General features: G+C 35.4%; 1 protein-coding gene across 5 annotated transcripts in view; it reads left to right on the top strand.

Moving 5' to 3' along the window:
• The window catches only part of LOC138691562 (gastrula zinc finger protein XlCGF57.1-like), a 449,766-nt gene that overhangs the window by 23,185 nt on the left and 404,629 nt on the right, over positions 1-21,952 (top strand). Inside the window, exons 1-2 of one of the 5 annotated variants that reach the window (XM_069813636.1) lie at positions 15,775-16,067; positions 16,524-16,618. The exons of 1 other annotated variant lie outside the window; for it this stretch is intronic. In XM_069813636.1, coding sequence (XP_069669737.1) covers positions 16,526-16,618 — 93 coding nt within the window. In that variant the 5' untranslated portion in view covers positions 15,775-16,067; positions 16,524-16,525. Of the gene's footprint in view, positions 1-6,031; positions 8,979-15,774; positions 16,068-16,520; positions 16,619-21,952 lie in introns of those variants that run through there. 3 more of the 5 variants (XM_069813635.1, XM_069813637.1, XM_069813643.1) reach the window with 3 other exon arrangements.

Below are 21,952 nucleotides of genomic sequence, written 5' to 3'. Positions count from 1 at the left end.
TTCTTGCAGCAGTGTGGTGTAAATCCGAACTTTCCTGCCTTAGTATTATTTACAGATGAAGCACAGTTCACACGAGATGGCATAACAAATTTCCACAATCAGCATGTATGGGCGTATGAAAACCCACGTGCAACTGTTCCATCTCATCACCAGGTGCGGTTCTCCCTCAACATGTGTGCCGGTATCATTGGTGATCGATTAGTTGGACCCCATGTACTTGTAAACAGACTTACGGGGCAGGCGTACACAAACTTCCTGGAAAACACCATACCTCATGTTTCAGAAGACACTCCACTGATCAATCGTCAACACATTCACTTCTTGCATGATGGTGCTCCTGCACACTTCAGTCGTACGGCTCGCCGGTACTTGGATCGAAGGTTTCGTGATCGATGGATACGTAGAGGTGGCCCAATTGCTTGACCTCCACGCTCACCTGATCTGAACCCTCTCGATTTCTACTTGTGGGGCCATTTAAAATCATTGGTTTATTCGTCTCCGGTGCCTGATTTGGAATCCCTTCGGAATCGAATTGTGGCATGTTCTGACGACATACGCAATACTCCTGGAGTTTGGGATCGTGTTCGCAGGTCAATGAGACATCGATGTGAGGTCTGTAGTCAAGCAGGAGGTGGACATTTTGAACATCTTCTGTAATGACAACAACCTGCAGAAAGAAAAACGTTCCGGTGAATTTCAATGTTGTGAAGGCCATAACTCGGAAATGAAGCATTTCCGGACACATGTTGTAATGAACTATTTTGATTGTCTACATGTGGGAAATACATACCTGAAATTATGCCCCGTATTTTTTAAACACACTGTATAACTGATTTATTTTTTTTGTGGTGGCTTGTGTTCCGGCTCCATAGGTCAATATCGGTCTTACCATTGTTTTATATATTTTAACTTTTCCTTCTATTTGTTAGATACTTATTTTTCCACGATACATCCCTTAAGTAAGCTGATACTCGAGCTCCTTCCATGACCTGCTCTCTACTCTCTTTATACGTTTGGCGATCACTTGATATATTAATTCCTAAGTATTGAAACTCCATTATTTGTTCAATAATTGCTCCTTCTATTTGCAGCTACATCTTAAAGGCTCCTTGGATATAACCATAGTTTTGGTTTTCTCTGTTGAAACTACCATATTGTATAATTTAGATGTCACCACAAATTTATGTAATAATCTCTGTAAATCATCTTCGGATTCTGCTATAAGTACTATATCATCTGCGTAACCTACTATATTTATCTGGTTATTACCCATTACATAACCTTTCATAGTTTCAACGCTATCAATTAGTTTATCCATTATTAGGTTGAACATTGCTAGACTTAGGGAGTCACCCTGCCGTATTCCTCCTTCACATTTTATTTCACTTATGGTAGATATTTTCTGTCCTCTTTAATAATTATAATTCCTTTGATTTCCATATGCAGCATTGTAAATGTAAATACATTTTTATTTTTATCATAATTATTTTTGTAATATTAAAATATGTTTAATCATGATGTAAGCCTAAATTTTTACTGTAAATATTTTGTAAGAAAATAGATATTGACGTAATTTATAATATAATATAGGCCTAAGCCTAAATCTAAGTAAGATTTTTCTGTCATCTTTTTTCGAACAAGATCTGAAGCTTTGTGCCTTTTTTCTATCGATGTGAATCTGGTCATCCTATCTGGAGACTCATGCGGTTTCTCTATTGTGTATATTTGTTTATAATGAGTAAAGATAAGTATTGCATCTGCACACATCCACACTTTTATACCAAATTTCCTGAGTTTGGTTCTGATAATAATATGGAAATTACGACATCCATGTAGAAGTAAAAGCTGCTCGTCAACCATAATGCTTCAATAGAAGAGTATATTGCTCCAGACTTCTCTGAATTGAGTCAATTTGAGGAGCTCCGAAACAAAACCCGTTAAGTCCACAAATCATAAATTTTCAGGAAAGACGAAAAACTTCTACTGCTTAAACTTGTGAATAAAGAAATTAAAAGAAAGCACTGTTGTAAAAAGGACTCTTTCTTGATAAGAATATGACTAGCGCTGAAAATCAGTTGCATCTAAATTAGGAATAATCGCAACTTAAAAAAAAAAATATATCGGGTGGACTTAACTTGTTTTATTCCATACGGGTGGACAGAATGGCTTTTGAAACGGAAACTAACGAAATACAAGTATGTATTTTAGGAAATCAAGTTTACTAAATCAAAACTAACTCGTACCAGTACATGTTAATGGGTTATTTATGAAAGGGCCAAAGGCGCTAATTTTGTGAAAATGAGTTTGTAATATAATACTGCTTTTTTGGTGTAGATACATCGATTTAGATATGAAGAGGATTAAATTTCACACTCTAATGCTTAGTAGAATTTATGATATAATTTTTAGTTCAGCGTTAATTTCAAAATTTCGGCCTGTAAGCAGTTTTTCTTAAATTGGTAACAATTTGGTATTCAAGACTTAGGCCCTTTCATAAATAACCCATTCATGTTATAGTGATTGTTAATGAATTAATGGTCTAAAATTTATGACTATTATGTATTATTCATCTTCACAAGCAAATCAAAACACAAAAGAATATGCTATATCATTCCGAAATTTTCTTCATTATCAAGACACTCATATCTTTCATTTTCCTCTTCATTCTGAGTCATCTTTCTGATAATCAACAATGTTTGCGTAAAACTGTAGTTTTGCCATGTTACTTCACTCATCTCCAAATCTTTATTTCAACAAACAGTCCATATCAGTCTTCTTTGCAGTTTTCACATTATCTGGGTAAAATGGTATGTTCAAGGGCCGAGTTATATCTTCCATATGACAACCTCTCTTTAACAATGATTTCGAACGTCTAGAATGATCTAGTCGATATGACACATTCATTGCTACATTTACATTCGTTTTACCTACCTTTATTTTCTTCATCAGAAGTATCGTTTTCATAGTACTGATCCCTTCCAACTTATGAACTTTGGAGGTAAATGCCTTGAAGTCCTGAACTTTCTAATCTATCCCCAGAACGGAAACTTTGTCGACATTACGACATGAATTGTGGTAGTCTTCAAGCATAAAAAATTTCAGAGTGCCTTCGCAATGCTTTTTCTATTATACCAAACGCCCTACCTATTGGGAGGACATGAATGGCCTTGACCAGGAAAAGTCATACATATGTCTTTTACAGATTGCGGTGATTTTTGCAGATACCACCACTACAGAGCATGTACAAGAATGGAATTGTTGTAAATCGAAACAAAGAGTTTCAGAATTTTGTGGAGTTTCTTTCAACATTTTGTAGAATTTCTTTGTTTTGATTTTGTGGCGATGAATGCATCACGAGTTTCTTCCTTTTTCGTATGCTGACGGAGAATTACACTTCATGATGCATTCTTGCACAATATCTACATGTGTCCGTAGCAGGTGTACCAAACCCAAGTTAAATTCAGTGGTAAAGATGTTGTAAAAGAGCCACCATTTTCCTTTCAAAGTGTCTGACACACTGGAATTATAAATTTTGTGTAGTTTGCTTATACTGAGTTTTGAAAGAAGTACAATCTCCTACTTTTTCTGCGAGAGTAGTGGCTTTCTCATGCTTTCAAGTTTGATATAAATGTAATAACAGATCGTCTCTTTTTTGAGACTGTTTTGACCTACGATCGTCACCTATTCTTTCCATAGTGGGCTTTCCAGCCAGTGTGTCGGATGTTATAATGATGATGATGATGATAATAATAATAATAATAATAATAATAATAATAATGTATTTTAATCTGGTTGTAGTCGCTCTAGCAACTTGGTTATATCGCGACATAACCATTTGTGACATTGAATTGAATATCTTTAGGGTAATATCTTTGATGTGCTGTGGGGTTTAGAAATTTGAAATCCACCACCTGGGCCAGGTTTGATCACACAACCTGTGACTTCATTGGTGGGCACGCTACCAATGTGCTAACCAGGTCGGAAATAATATTTTTGAGACACTTACAAATGCATAAATTATTATGTACGTTATCATGAACATGATTTCTACATTCAAAAACCTTATTACCATATATTTTACAACAAGACTGTTCAGTTTTCCGAAATTGTATTTTTGTTGATGTCGCCTCTTCGTGGATGAATCAGACATCAATGAAGCAAGAAGCCTGTCTTATTTCACTTTGTTATGATGTGCATAAACTCTTTTTCTGGGCTTTATAAAACTATATGAGGGGATCGAACAGCATTTGAAGCGCCCTTCCTTGTGAGTGAAGGGAGGTTCAAATTCCATGATACCATAATCCTTGTCATTATAATATCTAGAATAAAATTGTGGAGACGTATATCCATGACATTTTTACCAACACTTTAAATCAGGACCACGTTGTTTTCATTTAATTTACAGCTTCATATTCTTTCTTTCGCCTTTCTCAAACATTCTTTTCCTCTTTCTGGACCCTGAAGATCCCTTTAAGACAGGCACACTTCCCTCCATGGCACCTACTACTAGAACAGTATTGCGAGACTGACTTCTTTTCTATGAATACAATTTTATTCTCCTGCTTAAATCATTAAAAATGTATAATTTATGCACCAACAAAGATGACATTACAGTAACATTGATATGCCTCCAGCAGCAGATGCAGCTACAACAGTGAACTAATAAAATTATTAATATTATGTGGCTGCAGAATAAACAGAATTCTTAGTCTGTTGACTTAACGGGGTTTGTTCCGACTGGAGCGATGGATTGAATGGATTGTCAAACAAACGCTCGATTTCGACCGCATTTTTAACAGGGATGCAACGGAGTTAGAACCAAATAGAGACCGTAGATCGATGTAGGACATTTCGTAGAGTAAGAATCCGTTTCAAACTCAATTTCGATCGGAGGTGGACTTAACGGGTTTTGTTTCGGAGCTCCTCATTTATGCTTTTATGTTATTGAGTGCGAATATACTGATCATTCCTTTAGAATTGTAAGTTACATTGTTGCAGAGCTTTGAGAGAAATGTTACTGGTTTAATGTCGGCAAAACAATAAATACCAATATTATAGATTTATTAATTTGTCCTACAGAATAATATCTGTAATATTGACAATTAATATTTGGGGAGAAAAATCCGCTCTGGGGGCGGGGATCGAACCCGGGTCCTTGGTTCTACGTGCCAAGCACTCTGACCACTGAGCTACGCCGAATTCAATCCATAGCACCGGATCGAATTCTCCTCCTTCAGTGTTTCCCTTTGTGGCCTGACTCCAAGTTAGGCATATATGTTGACGTATATGTCCAATGTCAACTACCATTATATTAGGAGCGCACTCAGCTGAGTGACTTTATTGGCCGGGATTCCGCAATTAAGTGCACAGTAATCTGTACAGATATATGCATTGCAGCTATGAGAATATTGTAGATTTATTAATTTGCCCTATAGAATAATATCTGTAATATTGACAATTAATATTTGAGGAGCACTTGGTAGGTAGAACCAAGGACCCGGGTTCGATCCCCGGCGCCGGAGCGAATTTTTCTCCTGAAATATTGATTATAATTAATACCAAGTTAGAGATAATACCAATACAAATTTTCTTATGATAATGCTTACTACGAAATGGAATCACAAATGCTCCTCTCCAAATTTTCCAAATTTTAAAGTATCAAAATTAACGAACTATAAACATCGCATATATGACAAGTGTAATGGATATAAAAAGTCATAGTACATTTGGAATAGCACACTCCTATCGAAAATAAGTGTAAAAACGGCAGGTGACTTTAGACAGAGACGTTTGATAAAAAAAAAATCTAGGAGTTGACTAGCGTGGTGTAATCCTTATAAAATTTTTTGTACAATTCAAGACGAAATAGTTGACACAGTTTAATACTTCCAAAATTATTCATAAATTGTTTACAAGAATGCATGGTAATGTACCTCTTGGTGAAATAGGTTTTTTTATTGATTTGAGTATTCGATAACTGAATTTCTATTTGCTGCGACTATTTAATAGACTTGTAGTATATTTCCTTCAGGATTCCAACTGCCAGTGAGAGGAGGGCTGTATCATTAGAATTCGACAGTATTTTACTTGAAGAGGACGAGACTGTGTGTGACAATCCCAAGAATTCAGGTGCCTTGGGAAAACCAGCACGAAATCATGAAGATGAGAAGCAATTCGAATTTGAATTGTCTAAAATATGTTTCTCGAATTCGGCAAAATTGCGCGGACATTTACCCAAGGACTCAAGCAAGAAGCCTTTCAAATGCGATATTTGTGATAAGTGTTTTTCAAAGTCAGGTTACTTAAATTATCATAAACGCCTGCACAGAGACAAGAAACCTTTCAAGTGTGATTTTTGTGGCAAATGTTTCCCCCAATCGATCCACTTATGACGCCATGAACGCGTGCACACGGGCGAGAAACCTTTCAAATGTGATTTTTGTGGTAATTATTTTTCACTGTTACGTAGTTTAAAATCCCATTTATACGTCCACACAGGTGAGAAACCTTTCAAATGTGATGTTTGTCATAAGTGTTTTTCAACCTCAAGTTACCTAAAAATTCACGAACGCCTACACACATGCGACAAACCTTTCAAGTGTGATATTTGTGGCAAATGTTTCTGTCAATCGAACAACGAAAAACGCGAGAAACCTTTCAATTGTAATGTTTGTGGTAATTGTTTTTCGCTGTTACATAACTTAAAATCGCATGTACGCCTACACACAGGCGAGAAATCTTTCAAATGTGATGTTTGTGGTAAGTGTTTCTTTCAGTTGGGTAACCTAAAAAGACATGAACGCCGACACAGAAGCGATAAACCTTTCAAATGCGATGTTCTTGTTGAGTGATTCTTTTTTTATACGATATTAATTTCATGTGTTTATTTTGGTGATAAATGTTTCACATACAAGAATTATTCTGTACTTATTCAATCAAGAATATATTTTTCTTGAAATAAAAATGTATATTTATGTAAGTTACTCTCTTCTTCGCTGAGTCGAGTAGTGTAAAAATCCATGAACTCTTACGCACTGGCGAGGGAACTTCTAAATGTGATGGCTGTCGAATGTGTTTTTAAGTACGTGTAGCTTAAGTATCCATGTACTCAAACATATTGGCACCGGTAACAAACCTATCTAATGGGATTTTAGTGGTAAGTGTTTATCCTGATCAGGTAACCTAAAAAACCATGAACGTCTGTAGGCGAGAAGCCTTTCAAATTTGATATCTATGAAATCTGTTTCTTTTTAAAACTATTTTAAATATCTTTTCTAACTAACTGACGAAAAGATTTTGCAATACGATATCTGCAATGTGTCTCTCAGTTCTGTAAGCTAAAACTTCACGGACCTTAGCACTGGCGAGAAACCGTTTAGGCCTTGTCCACAAAAACCAGGAACATAAGTACTTTGGAAATTCGTGCATTGAAAGATGAGAGTCTGCCTGGTTGGCTCAGTTGGTATAGCGCTTGCCTTCTATGCCCGAGGTTCTGGTTCGATCCGGGGCCAGGTTCATAATATTTAAGTGTGCTTAAATGCGACAGGTTCATGTGAGTAGATTTACTGGCATGTAAAAGAACTCCGAGAGAAAATTCTGGGACACCGGCGACGTTGATATAACCTCGGCTGTTGCGAGTGTCGTTAAATAAAACATCATCATCGTCACTCCAAGGATTAGGCAATTGCCCGTTTCGACTTCATAATTCATCAGCCCAACGTTTTCTAGGTCTCCCGACGTCACGCCTTCCTCTTGCATGATAATTTCTTGCTAACAATGGATATCTCTCCTTACTCATTCCATTCATGTGTTCAGTCCACTTTTGTCTATAATTCGTGACTTTATCCAATAAAGGCTGTACTTTTAATTCTTCTCTTATATCCTCATTTCTAATTCTATCAAGTATTGTACACCCTTTAACTTGTCTGAGGAACCTCATCTCCTCCGTTTGTATTCTATATTTCTGTTTTTCGTTGGAACCCAAGCTTCACATCCATACAATATTGTGGGAATTGCCATAACTTTATACATTTTTACTTTTGTTTCTTTTCTAACTTTATTTTTGAACGTTCTCTGTATTGTTCCACATACCGTCTGAAATTTATTTATTTTAGAATCAATATCTCTTTGCATATTGTAACTAATATCACAGCCCAAATATTTGTAACTAGACACCTGTTCTATACTTTGATTTTCTAAAATAGTTTTGGATCTCACTGGATATTTTCCTCTAAATGCCGTATTCTTTATTTTTTGAGTAGAATCACTTCCGGTATTATGTTGCGTGTATCTGAACTGATTAGAACGTGAATTGAAATCTTATATAATCTGTGTCCTGAATTTTGAAGCTGGTTAACGTGTGTATATATCAGCTGGCTTGTACTCATGAGAGAATGCTATGCTCGTATAATATCAGAATACGTAATTTCGAATTTATATATCATTATTAGCATATCGATATGTATTGCCGTTTCTGTTCTTGGTTTATTGTCCATCAGAAAACATTTTTGTAGTCATATAATGTACTTGTCAAAATTGTATTAAAATAACCATAATTCTACATGTTTATCATGTTATTTCCTATGTGTACTCATTCGCGACCAGGAAAAATATGATGAAATATCAAACAGAGTGAAATGTCGCTTTGTCCTACAAGAGTACGAAATATAACGGACTTCGTGAACTATACTGTATTAAGTATAATGAGTGAAACAAAATGAATCAATATGAATATATATTATGGAAACAGATTAATTTCTTCAACTCTTACATACAAAAATTTATAACCTGTACTTACTCAATAAAGAATGATAAGATAATGAAGTAGTAAGAATATTATTTATATAAATTATTTGAATTACACCTTTCATGACTTTACCATTATTCTGTCAAATACAGTATCTTATGTTTGAATTTCGAATGAGGATTTTATAAAAAATTTATTTTCTTCCTTTACATAATCCATTTATCTCGCAAGTCCCTCTCTGGCTGAAAGCTTGTTTGATATATTAAAGGTAGCAGACGAGAGGCAATATTGCTCAAATTCACTTTTTTGACTGAAAACGCCTCTCTCAGTCCACTGTTCAAAATCACTGAGAACTTGTTCGAGTCATCACTATGCCAGGCTTGTCCTTCGTTATTCTTTTCCACTAAGTTTTCGACATCTGAAATTTAATTGTTGCAAGAGTATCTTGAGAAGCACTTTTAAAGTCATACAGCTCAGATGAGTGAGATATTTGTAACGTAGATAAGGTTAATGTTCTTATGAAACGATAATTACTTTTATTACATCTACTGGTACCTGAAAGTCGCATTTGAGCTTGCATTTTTCGTTTTGTGCAAAATCTTGGTCACGGTTAAATCAAGAAAAATTCGTTCCGGCACCGGGAATCGAACCCGGGACCTCTGAACTCTGCGCGCTGAGGGCTCTTTCCAACTGAGCTATGCCGGGACACGATTCCCGGTGCTGGAACGAATTTTTCTCGATTTAATGGTAATAATACACATTGACTACTTCATAGTATTCGTGTTAATATTCAATGAGGATGCCGAGACCTCATATAATGAATATTTGATGTATTAAATGTTTACAGTTATCACAAACTGTTGTTGAATATGGCCATAAAAGTCATTTAAATATGCGCTCCTGCATATTGACTTACATAGGTTTAAATGCAGGTAGTAGGCTGTAAAACAGTACAATGAGAGGAGTTCGACCAGCAACGTGGATCGTGTCCCGGCATAGCTCAGTTGGAAAGAGCCCTCAGCGCGCAGAGCTGAGAGGTCCCGGATTCGATTCCCGGTGCCGGAACGAATTTTTCTCGATTTAATGGTGATAATACACATTGACTACTTCATAGTAGTCGTGTTAATATTGACTGAGGATAGCGAGACCTCATATAATGAATATTTGATGTCTTGGTCACTTCTTAAGAAGGAGTTATTTTTTGCCGTCTTCATCAATAAATCCGTTAGCTATGAGGTACACCCATAAGAAAAAATAATAAATTTTTAATATATCTTTATTACACACCTTCGACTTTACTGACGATTTGGCAAGTTTGTTAAATGTACAATTTCCTGTATTAAATGAAACTATTATGGTACCGGTATTATACCTTATTCACTTGCGATTGTTAATTCGAATTTGAAAGAAATTATTAATTAGTTTTGTATGCTTTCACTGACAGGAATGTTTTTCCAGCAAAGTCCATAAGATCTTGTTCTTTCTTCCTCTTTTTTTGATTGCATTAGAACATTATCTCTCATGTTGTAACAATATCATGATACAAAAGAAGCTGTAATGTTTACAAAGCTTATGAGACATTCAATGAAAGCCTTGCTTGGTAATAGCACATATCCCATTATACCTGGAAACAGTGATATTCCTATCTATAGATATCTTTGGATACGATATGCAACTACTGTACTTTCAGGTTCCGTGTTACTTGACAAGTTTTATATTTAAATAACGGTTGTTTCATAGCACACCTTAAGGAAAAAAATAAATCAATGTTTTTTTTTTTCTTTTCTTTTCACTTGGTGCATTATACATTTAACCCTCCTACTACCGTGGGGTCATTGGTGACTACAGACATTTAAACTCAATGTTGGTTGCTTGACGTTTGTCAGCCCACTTTGAGATCTGTCGATATAAAGGTAGAAATTGAGTTGGTGTCTGGTAGAGTTCCTGGGTAGATTAGTTGGTAGAGCGTTGGTGCGTTTAGCTAAAGGTCCCGGGTCCGATACCCGGCATGGGAACAATTTTTCCCTTGAAATTATTCAAATCAACTTCATTTGCAACCCAGTAGTTGATATAGCATCATTAAATAACCTGGTACAAAAAAAAGTCATATCTTTACTGCAATGGTGGGCATTCCTTGCGGCATTGCCGCAGTGACGTCAGACCTCAGCGATGCATCCCCTTCTCCCATCCCATGAAAATACTGCGCGTGTACATGGCGGATTATACTGGATTGCTGTACTTCGGAGCTTAATTGTAATACAATGTCTTTCGCAGAATCATATGAATCGAGAGGATATCACACTTACAAGAAAGGCGGTTCTTTCATTTCTCATGTTTAGGATCAGTTACAAATATTCAGGACGCGAACTTAAATATGTACATTCTTAAAATAGATCACTTGTTATACGAGTTCAAAGAACACAGATTCAGTGATTTTCAAAGGATGGAGAAAGATTTCAATATTTTTGCCACTCCTTTTCATGTTTAAATTGAAAATGTTATCCCAGAATTGCAGTTAGAGGTACTGGATTTGCAGAAGGATGGCTTCTTGAAAGCAGAATGTGAAGATCTACTGGGGGCTAAAATTTTTTAAAAGATGTCCAGTACTACATATCCACTGCTTAGACAGTTTTCTTCAAAAATAATGAGTACCGTCATTTCCCATAAATATGGTCCTGGAACATAACTATACAACAATTCAAATTTTGTACTCCATAACTTAGTACCTCGTTTATCTATATACTTGCTGTACTGTAAGTTAGTTTGAATTCAAGTCACTGCAGCTATCTACGAATGGTCTGTTACTTCTACAATGATCTATGAATGATTGTATCGTGGACCATAGTTGTGTTCTAGGACCACAGTTATGGGAAATGACGGTATGTATTCATCAACCTACCAACGCGAACAGCTGTTTTCAAAAATGAAATTTATAAAGTTCAGCCACAGTTCCCGCTTAAGCGATGCTCATCTCCTTGCGCAACTGAAAATAGCATGCACAGATATAAATCCCAATTTCAAAGAAATTGCTTTGAAAAATTATTAATTAAATATCAAGTGAATGGACTATTCTAATTACACATGGTAGGTAGGTGTGTAGTGGCGCAACTGTCTGTAAATCCGTCACTGCACTGTAGAGTGCAACCCCTCCAGCAGTATGTAGTTGCCATTTAAATCCTGTCTTGTGGGTTGCGTTCATTTTGCCCTCCACTGCCTTACTGTAAAATATCCTAAAGTAGAATAAAGTCTTCCAGTTTATCAATGCTAGCGCGTGTCCCTATCACTAGGTGCTCTCGGGTTCAATTCCCAGTGTTGACTGAAATAATAATTGTGATGGATAAAATCGGCAGATTAGTACTTTTATCGGGGCACTTCTGTTGACCGAAAACATTCAAGCAGGTGCTCAAGTTGTGCAAAGATTACATGTCAAGTCCATTTGATATGCATACAATATAGTAATTGAATAATTTCAAGGAAAAATTATTCCGGGGCAGGGTATCGCGCGAACGCTCTACCGACTGAGCTACCCCAGGAACTATACACGACACCGTCACATTTAAGAGAAAGCCACAATTTCAGTCACACAGTATTTGTGTGCACTCATAGTTGAGTTCTGGCGTCTTGTCAGCTCATTTGAGTTGTGTGGATATAAAAAGGAAAAATTGTGACAGTGTCATGTACAGTTCTTGGGGTAGCTCATTCGGTAGACGTTCGCGCGCTAAGCGAAGGGTCCCGGGATCGATACCCGGTCCCGGAACAATTTTTCCTTGAAATTATTCAAACATGCTTTACAGGGAGCTACTACCTGAAAGCCAGATTTGTATAATATAGTAATTGATTGTAGAAGTTCTTTGAAGCACATTTGAAAAATGTTTGAAAAACATGTATTACCTCTCTACACAGTAGTATCAATAACTGTATAAAAATGTTAATATTGTAATTATTTTATGAATAAATTATGATGAAATCTATGGCTGAAGACTAATTTTGTGCATAAATATCAATATTGAAAATGTAAGTTTTTTTTTCAATTTTTTTAAATACTGGGGTCAGCATTGACCCATGGTATTCAGTGTCACAAAAATGTCAGGTAGTACAGGGACATCATTTTATTTTTACTTCAATTTTTATTGTATCTGAGTTTCTGAATATACTTCATTCCCACCCCCTCTACTAGTGAACTTCCAACTGTTCTCTGCACAGAACCAAGCGTATACAGTCAAAGTCGCCCTAAGGTCGTAGTAAACACAAACAGTATTGACTTAGTGAGTATAGTATGTTCCAGAAATATGTTCGCGTTTTCCAATGACGAAAGAGCTTTCAATATTGAATCATATTTTCGCACAGGTACTGTCGTCCGTTTGCCTACGTCGCATCACGATTTCACTCACCCGCAACTGTTTAAGATAACTTAAATAAAAGTAATTATCTGTCGCGTGATTTACCCCCTTTCTGCGATCCTGCGAGATAACCACTTGGACGGACAGTAGATAGCATGTCTGAGTAATTTTATCTTTTCGGATCGGGCAGAAGTGAAGATTGAATTTACAATACGTAAAGTACTCTTTTATAGAGTAGGTACAAAATTATTTCAACATGAGTTACTAGTACGAAGGACGAAACTGGTAATTGGGATTAGATGCAATAGTCTATAGTGCGATAATATGCACAAAAGAACTGAAGCCTGCATCTAAATGAACAGCCACCATTTTCAAAAATGTGTTTAAATACCCATATTATGAATATTTTTCAATTTAACTTCATTCTCTATATTGTACGCTAATGTGTTGTAGACAGTATAACATACACTGCATAATGAATACGTCCACATGGATAACTCAGTTCGTGAGTAAAAACACTTATTGTTAATACTGTACTGTATTTTAATTAAACAAAAACCTAATGAAAATTATCAAATTCAAAATTACGATATCTCCTAGTTTACGTAAATGGATGAACTATTTTTCTTCCCTCCTATACTTAGTAAAGTGATTTGTTTGTATTTTACGCCAGAATCATCGAACTTCAATCATGGAAGGGGTTACAAACGGTGTTTCTGGCTCTGAACCATTAATCCAAAGGTATAGCCAGGTTAATATTAAAAATGTTAGTAAAAATAAAATGATGTCCCTGTACAAGATCTAAACTCTTCAAGTGACCCGCTTTTGCCAAGTCTTGTCATGTTAGGCAAGCATAACATTTGCGATATTTTTCTTTCATCTACACGAAAACCGCCCACTATACTGTAATATGCCAAGGTGACAAATAATTCGTAATTGCATTCTCTTCGACATTAGACAGAAGTCAATAGCAGTCCGTGTACATTAGTTACCCAGTAAGACGGTACTAAATGTTTCGGACATTTTTTTTAAGCTATGAAGTTCCTATCGATATATCGGTATTGATAATTTTTTTTTTGTGAAGCATTTATTAGATTAATTTATTCCTCGTACATATTTCAATCTTTTAATATCAGTTACAAATTGTTGGGACTGTGTTGTGCTACTGTCATCACAATACAGTCCTATTTTCTTGAAACATAAGAAGTCATTCAAATCACCATGACAGCCACAAAGAAACAAGTAAAGTTCTCTTTCTTTCCCTGTTGTGAACGGTTTGGTAATATCAGCTTTTTTTTTATGGTCCCAGTGAGAATTATATTTTGAGCTAAAAGCGTTTCTGCAAAATTACAGCTTCTAAAGAAAATGCCTGTCGTTACCCTTCGTCCTGTTGCATAGGGAGCTAATACAAAATGTTGTACAATTTCCCTTCCTTGGTTCTTGTCTGTTCTCTGGGGAATCATCCAGTTTCCCTCCCGTATGCATTTTCATATTATGATTGATATGTATTTGCATCTGCACTCGTCAACGCTGTTATACTGCTTTTCTTGTGTTTGGTTCTTATAAATACCTTGAATGAACAGCGTCCACATAGAGGTAAAAGTTGCTCATCAGTCATGTTCATTCAGTAGAGTGTACCGTATGTATTTTTGAAATTTGTTACAGACATCCTCGTCTCGTTGTTCAGTGCGAGTATTAGGATCACCAAAGCAGAAAAATATTTTATTTTGTAGGTCCATATACTTTTATAACTGTAAATTACATTGTTGCCGATCTTTGACACCATTGTTACTGGTTTAACATTCACAAGGTAACAAATATGAAGTTAGGGATTATGCCAATACATATTATTTTAATGAAAATACTCACCACCAAATGTAATTAATTACATTCAACTGCGAAGTTTTCTTATTGTGAAAATGATAAAATAAACAAACTGCATATAAACATTTTATATACGTTATCATAAAAATGAGGCATAGAATAAGTTATAGCTCATTGCAATCCTAATTTGGAAACAATTGCACGAAATAACATGCTGGGACCAAAAATGGTAAAGCGAAAGTTAATGATTTTTATTGTGTAGCCAGAGTCAGATTTTCCAATTGGACAGCTACTGAGTGGCGCACGAGATCATCCCCCATTTGTCTTTGTTATATCACAGTCTAGTATATACAGTCGCGAAATTCAATACGTAGTAAATATGCAAACATTAGATAGTTGCTCACCACTAGGATCACTAATACCGCCTCATTACAGACAATGCAAAATAGTACCGTCACAGTCTATTGTTTCTAGCACTCTCAAAACTCAAGCTTCGTGACTGTATATAGTAGACTGTGGTTATATTTTAACAGTAATGTGAAACATCGCATTCAGTGCTCCAATAACAGTTGCAGTGGTCTTTGGAAAAATAAATGAATAAACATTCACAAGACTGTCGCTATGAGACAGTCTTTACAATAATAATGCCTGACAAAGGAAGGCTTACGATGCAGCAGATATCATCAGTAATGTTAATTTTTCATGAAACAAAAAGTATTCTTTGATTTATAGGCGTTTTCCACAACAGTTTCAAACACGATGGGCCACTATCAACAAAACTATTCATCAACTGTATAAAGAATTGGTTCAAAATAAAAAAATAATGTAAGCAATGATGAAAATGTAGAAACAGAATTTTATGTGACAAACGTAGAGCGTATATACAGTAATCGGGGTTTTCTGATTCTACTGCCATTTATATTTTAATTTATATAATGTATATAAATATTTTTTTTTGTCGTAATGTATTTCTAAGTATTTTTTTAACCGGTTTCCGTGATCACGGCACACTTGATGGCAGTGGAAGCTGTTCATACTCCGGAACCGTTTATCGTACATTGTGAAGGACTGTATCTTCTTTATACTGTGGACTGACGAGAGAGTGAGGTTATCACTAATAGAATTGTAATTCAATTTCATTTTAATATTTCATACCGGTGAGTCCTTATCTGTGAATATTGCTACTTTTTGTCTTCGGTGTAATTATTATTGGACTCTTATTGTGCTGTTACAGGCATTCATTATTTTAATTTTCATGGTACTTTGTAAAATGGATGTTTTATTTATAGGTTATACTATTTGAGGGCACTTGAAGAAATAACATAATGAAAGTTTGCGTATACTTAAGCAGGTTAATAGGGATTACTTTCTCGATGCAATGTGGCACTTCAAATAAGCTACGCAAAATGTAGTCAATAGAAAATTATTATGATTTTTCGTGCTTGAATTAATGTACTGGTAAAATGGCCGCTAACAATGGCGGCATTGTTGACACATTTTTAATTCAATCGGTATGTCAGGGCACGCACCTCGTATTGTAACCACTGAACATACGCCTCTTTAGCAGCTTACATTTTGCAGATATGTCAACACTTAACTGTCTGTTACAGTAGCGATGGATGTAATCAAAAAGGAACCTGAGTTTGACCCTTTGGCTATGCACTGGATTGATGAGACTGATACAGCTGAGCAGAAGCCCATACCGGAGGTAAATTGAGAACTACAGGTTGTAATCTCTATGTGAAACGTGTTTAACATTGTATAATATTACCACAGTATAGTATATACAGTCACGAAGCTCAATACATAGGGAATATGCATCCATAGATAGTTGCTAACCACTAGGATCGCTACTATCGCCTCTTTACAGACAATGCGAAATAGTAGCAGCACAGTCTCTTGTTCCTAGTACCCTCACAACTCAAGCTTCGTTACTGTATATACGAGACTGTGATATTACATGAAGTTTTATGAGTAGGCCTATAGCTCTCACTTTATACTTAGCAGACTTTCGGTATCTATAGTCAGAGAAATTTCGAATCTAGTGTCGTTTTTTGTCATGTTTGACTTCATGTCACATGTTACATACTTCTTTCATACTCTTTCTTTGTATTTTAAGAGTTGAAAATGGGCGCTAGTTTAAACTGTGTTTTAAAATAACCTTCAATCAAAATAATCTTCATAAATCCTCTTACTTTTTAATGTCTTCTATTTTTAATGAATATAGTGGCCTATATAAGATCAAGAACCTGAATTCTAATACAACTGAGCAGCTCTTCTATATCTGGGCCATTCCATGTGGGCGGGTGTGATATTTGCAAAACATTTTTAACTCGTTTATTGACCCCCGATTTTTTGCAATGCATGCTACCAGTTTCATACCTGGATCACAGCGTAATACATTAAACCTTGCACCTACTGTGTAATTGAGACAGGGAAATCAAAAACTCCCTAACTCCAATAAACCAAATTTTAAGGAGAGAAAAAAAAAAAACTTATTATTTCTCTTACTAACTTTAAATATTATACACTTATCTATTAATATTGTGTAAAATTACATTCTTTATTAATTGAATACTTCAAAACCTAAATTTTTACATTATCTTACGCTACAATTTGAAATAAGCACTGCTGGAGTTAGTGGGTTTTTGACTTCCACAGTGTATGAATTAAGAAAAGTGAATAAATGTGAGCCATGTGAAGAAAAAAAGATAAGTGTATCATAATTCCCTTATGAAACATTGGAATATATGAGAAAATGGAAGTTTATTATTAAGATTAACATTGCTACATTTTTTAAAATTTCAAATATATGACACAAAAAATCACAAATTACCATAAAGCACATCAAAATACACCAATAAAACCACAAACAATATTAAAATGTTAACACAGTCTCATTCATGTTACAGATTTACAGATTCTGTTTTTTTCTCTCACTATCATGTTGTTACTTAATCTTCAGTATGTGCACACTTTACATTTGTTGGTTTGTGGGCCTTTCATCCACTACCTTTTGTCCACAATTCGTTTCTTTCATTACCTTTCGTTCTCTCACTTTCGTCCACGTTTTCTTGTCCACAATCGATTGGTCCATACAATTTACGTTCATCCATATATTTTGTCCATACCTTTTATGTTCATAACATTTCGTCTGTCTTACAATGCATATTGTGTTTCCCATCTACAATTATAACACCGGAAACGTGGTTATGGAATGTGTACGAAGCAGTCTGATGTGAGGAACAGAGGCTTAACAATGCCGTCGAAGGTTGGCATAGTAAATAAAAAACTCATAGTTGTTCATCATTCCAGCATTTGGAAGTTTTGGAAGTCTTCAGGAATTAAATGAGCAGGTGATTATTCAACTGTTGGGAGAACACACTCGAGTCCGTGCACCATTAAGTCAGAAATATGAATGTCAATAATCATGAACGCATCAGGTTACATGGTATGAAGAGTACAAGAACGATGATCGGCTGGAAACGTATCTAAGACCAATTTGATATAGTTAAAAAATTAACCCTACTGAAGTTCTTCAGGAACAAGAAAATGATGACTAATCATGTGTATAATACAAACAGTACGTACATTCAACAACATATTTAAATCTAAATAACTTTTTCACCAAATGAATTATGTTTTATGTCACTTATATTTTTTGCCATAGTGGACGAAATAGTCAGTGGACGAAAATATAATGGACGAAGAATGAAAATGGACTAAATGTGTCAGTGGACGAAACATAGTGGACCAAAGGCCCTGTAAAGCATTTGTTCATAAAATTGATACAAGTACAATGGACTAAGTTCTTTAACTTACAGTAAAACCCCGATAAGATGCTGTTCAAGGGACCGGGTGTAAAACGCTTATTAGGCGGGTAAACTAATTTTGACTTATATACAGAATCTATTAGCATTTTTATTTATTGAAATACATGATTCATGTAAGGTAATACAGTATTACTCCATTATGTAATTACTGTACTGTACGTTAAAGACATATACAATATTTACTGTACTTAATTCTTAAAAAAAAAAGCCACGTATAGTTGTTTGCCGTGTGGGTGTTCTCCAAGTCCTCATGTTTACCACCCTTCAGTTTCCTGCGATTATAAGTACATCCTGACATCGCAGCTGTAGTGATTGAGTCACGATTTTTTATTGTTGTTCTCAATGTCGATGATGGGATTCCTAATGCAACAGAGAGTTGTTTCTGAGTAAGAGTACTATTCTTATCGTAATTTCGTAAGATTTCCTATTTTTCCGACACAGAAAGGGCTTTTCGTTTAACACTCGTTGAAATAACATTCACAGACACTTCAGTACACAAAAGGACAACAAACTGCCCAGCAAAAATTTCCAGAATTTTATTACGGCCGAGTGAGGAATGTTGTTTGAGAGAGAGGATTAGCAGGAGGGTGAGGTATTGTAACTGTATGTAGGCTTTAACCACGCAGATAAGGAGTTGAATAAGAGAGCGTAACAAGAGGGTGGGGTGTACTAAGGTATGAAGTATAAAGGTTTAAATGCGCAGGTAAAGGGTCGAATACCAATACTTTTTAGGTTAATGGCACCAGTGAGTACAATGACTAAGATGTTTCATTGCTGTTACAGTACATTGCTGAAAATTACATCGAAAATATTCCACAAAAACAACATAATATGCGGGACAGCCCAAGAAACGGGGTATTTTATAAAGGCGTTATATATGAAATATTCAGAGACCGGACAAAAAAAGCGTATTACACGGGATAGCGTAATAAGCGGGCGCGTCTTATCGAGGTTTTACTATATTTCTACTGTAAAATATAAATTAGGGTTTATTATTATTAGTCTCCAGAAAGAAATACTAAACTTTAAAAAATAATGTCCAGGCCTAGTTTTGCGTGGAATGGCTGATCTCTGAAATGTATGGCAAATATACTTACCTCCAGAGTATCACCATCATAAGAAAAAAAAAATGTAGAACGAGACACGTCTTTTAATAATTTCTCTACGCAAAATAATTTAATTGTAATTTCTATTAATTAATTCAGAGTAGCAGATCATCCAAATCCGTTACTCGTTTCCACTCTGCTGGTCAGGTGTGTGATGTACATGCAGTATAAATAGGTGTTTATACAAATGCAGCCAATTATTTCCCAATGGAACAGTAGCAATATCAAAGTATAATACGCTATTTGATAGTATATGTATTAGTATTCTGCTTCTGTTATTGAAAAGTCGACCTTGGTAGCGTACTTGGTATAGCGCTATCCTTCTATGCTCGAGGTTGCGGATTCGATCCCAGCCAAGGTCGATGGCATTTAAGTGTGTTTAAATCGACAGGCTCATGTCAGTAAATTTACTGGCATGTAAAAGAATTCCTGCGGGACAAAAATTCTGGCACAGTGGCGATGCTGATATAACCTCTGCAGTTGCGAGCGTCGTTAAATAAACCGCAATTTAAATTTCTGTTATTGAAGAGAAGTTGTTATGCATTATCATGTTAATGTGTTGGCGAGGCAAAAGTGGTATGATGCCTGTATTCTATTTGGCAAGCATTCGACTTTTTTCGAATGGACAATTGAAGGAAAAAAATCAAAATAAAAACGTGGGCTTCAAATAATTGTGAAAATTGCAAAAATGAAGAAGCAACTATTCGAGAAATCATTCGTGAATAAAAATAATCATAAGAACTTAAAATATAATAGGATGGTAAAGGAATTTTATATAATTTGGAATTACACTGAACAACAAGAAATTTGCTTCGACTTAAAATAATGTGTCCCTTATGGTTTTGTGTGTGCTGAATTCGAAAATGCATGCCTTTTCTTTGTATCACGTAATGTTTTTAAGATGTACTATTATTTCACTTTATTAATAAGTGCTACCCCAGGAAACATCTGGAGCGGTTTGGGTGTTGTAAACCAAAACGAAAGCTAATGCATTTTATTAGTTTATGACCTATTTCCGGTTCCTTTTGGTTGTTGGCATGTTCTTTTGTACTTTTAATAAATGAACAGATATTAGTCCCGTCTATTCAGTAAATTTCATAACAGTTCAAAGTGAGGTCTACACAGTGAACAAGCAAGGATGTGGTTTTCTGTATTTAAAAGAAAAAAAAAAATGTTATGTTATGTTTTATTTAACGAGGCTCGCAACTGCAGAGGTTATATCAGCGTCGCCGGATGTGCCAGAATTTTGTCCCGCAGGAGTTCTTTTACATGCCAGTAAATCTACTGGCATGAGCCTGTCGCATTTAAGCACACTTAAATGCCATCAACCTAGCCCGGGATCGAACCCGCAACCTTGGGCATAGAAGGCCAGCGCTATACCAACTCGCCAACCAGGTCGACTTTTAAAAGAAAAGTTTACGACTTTGAGTGAAGGAAAATTAATAAAGGGTGTTTTCATCGGTCCACAAATTCGAAAAGTTATGGCAGATCTTTGTTTGAGAGAAAACTTTCAGTTAGAGAAAAAATGGCATGGTGCACTTTCAAAGATGTTTGTTGAAATTTCCTTAGAAATTCTAGGGTAGACAGCAATATCGAACTTTTGGAAATTATATTAGGTGCATATGAGAAAATGGGGTGTAATGTCTCTCAAAATACGCTTTTACATTCTCATTTGAATTTTTTCCTCCTAACCTTGGACCGGTAAGCAACGAGCATGGGGAAAGATTTCATCAAGAATTATCTGAAATGGAAAGACGATATAAAGGAAGATCATCATCCAACATGCTTACAGATTATTGTTCATTCCTTGTAAAATACAGTCTCGGGTGTAGTTATAAACTGTAGTCATCCAAAAATTACTTTTATGGTAAGTTATAATTCCGAGATTTTTCTCATTATACCCATGAAATATTATTATTGTGTTTTTTTTTTTTTTTTTTTTTTTTTTTAAATTATGTAAAATCATTTTTGTATCCAGCACCCAGTCTTCAAGTATTATGAGGCATTGTGAATCACTATTGTGTTGTAATTTTATCAGTAGGAGTGAAAAATTAAAAAAAGAAGGAAGTTTCTTCATTAAAAATTCAATTCATTTTCTCCAGA

Source organism: Periplaneta americana, chromosome 16 (genome assembly GCF_040183065.1).
Source record: "Periplaneta americana isolate PAMFEO1 chromosome 16, P.americana_PAMFEO1_priV1, whole genome shotgun sequence".
Taxonomy (NCBI): Eukaryota; Metazoa; Arthropoda; class Insecta; order Blattodea; family Blattidae; genus Periplaneta; species Periplaneta americana.
This window is presented reverse-complemented; position numbering and strand designations above follow the sequence as displayed.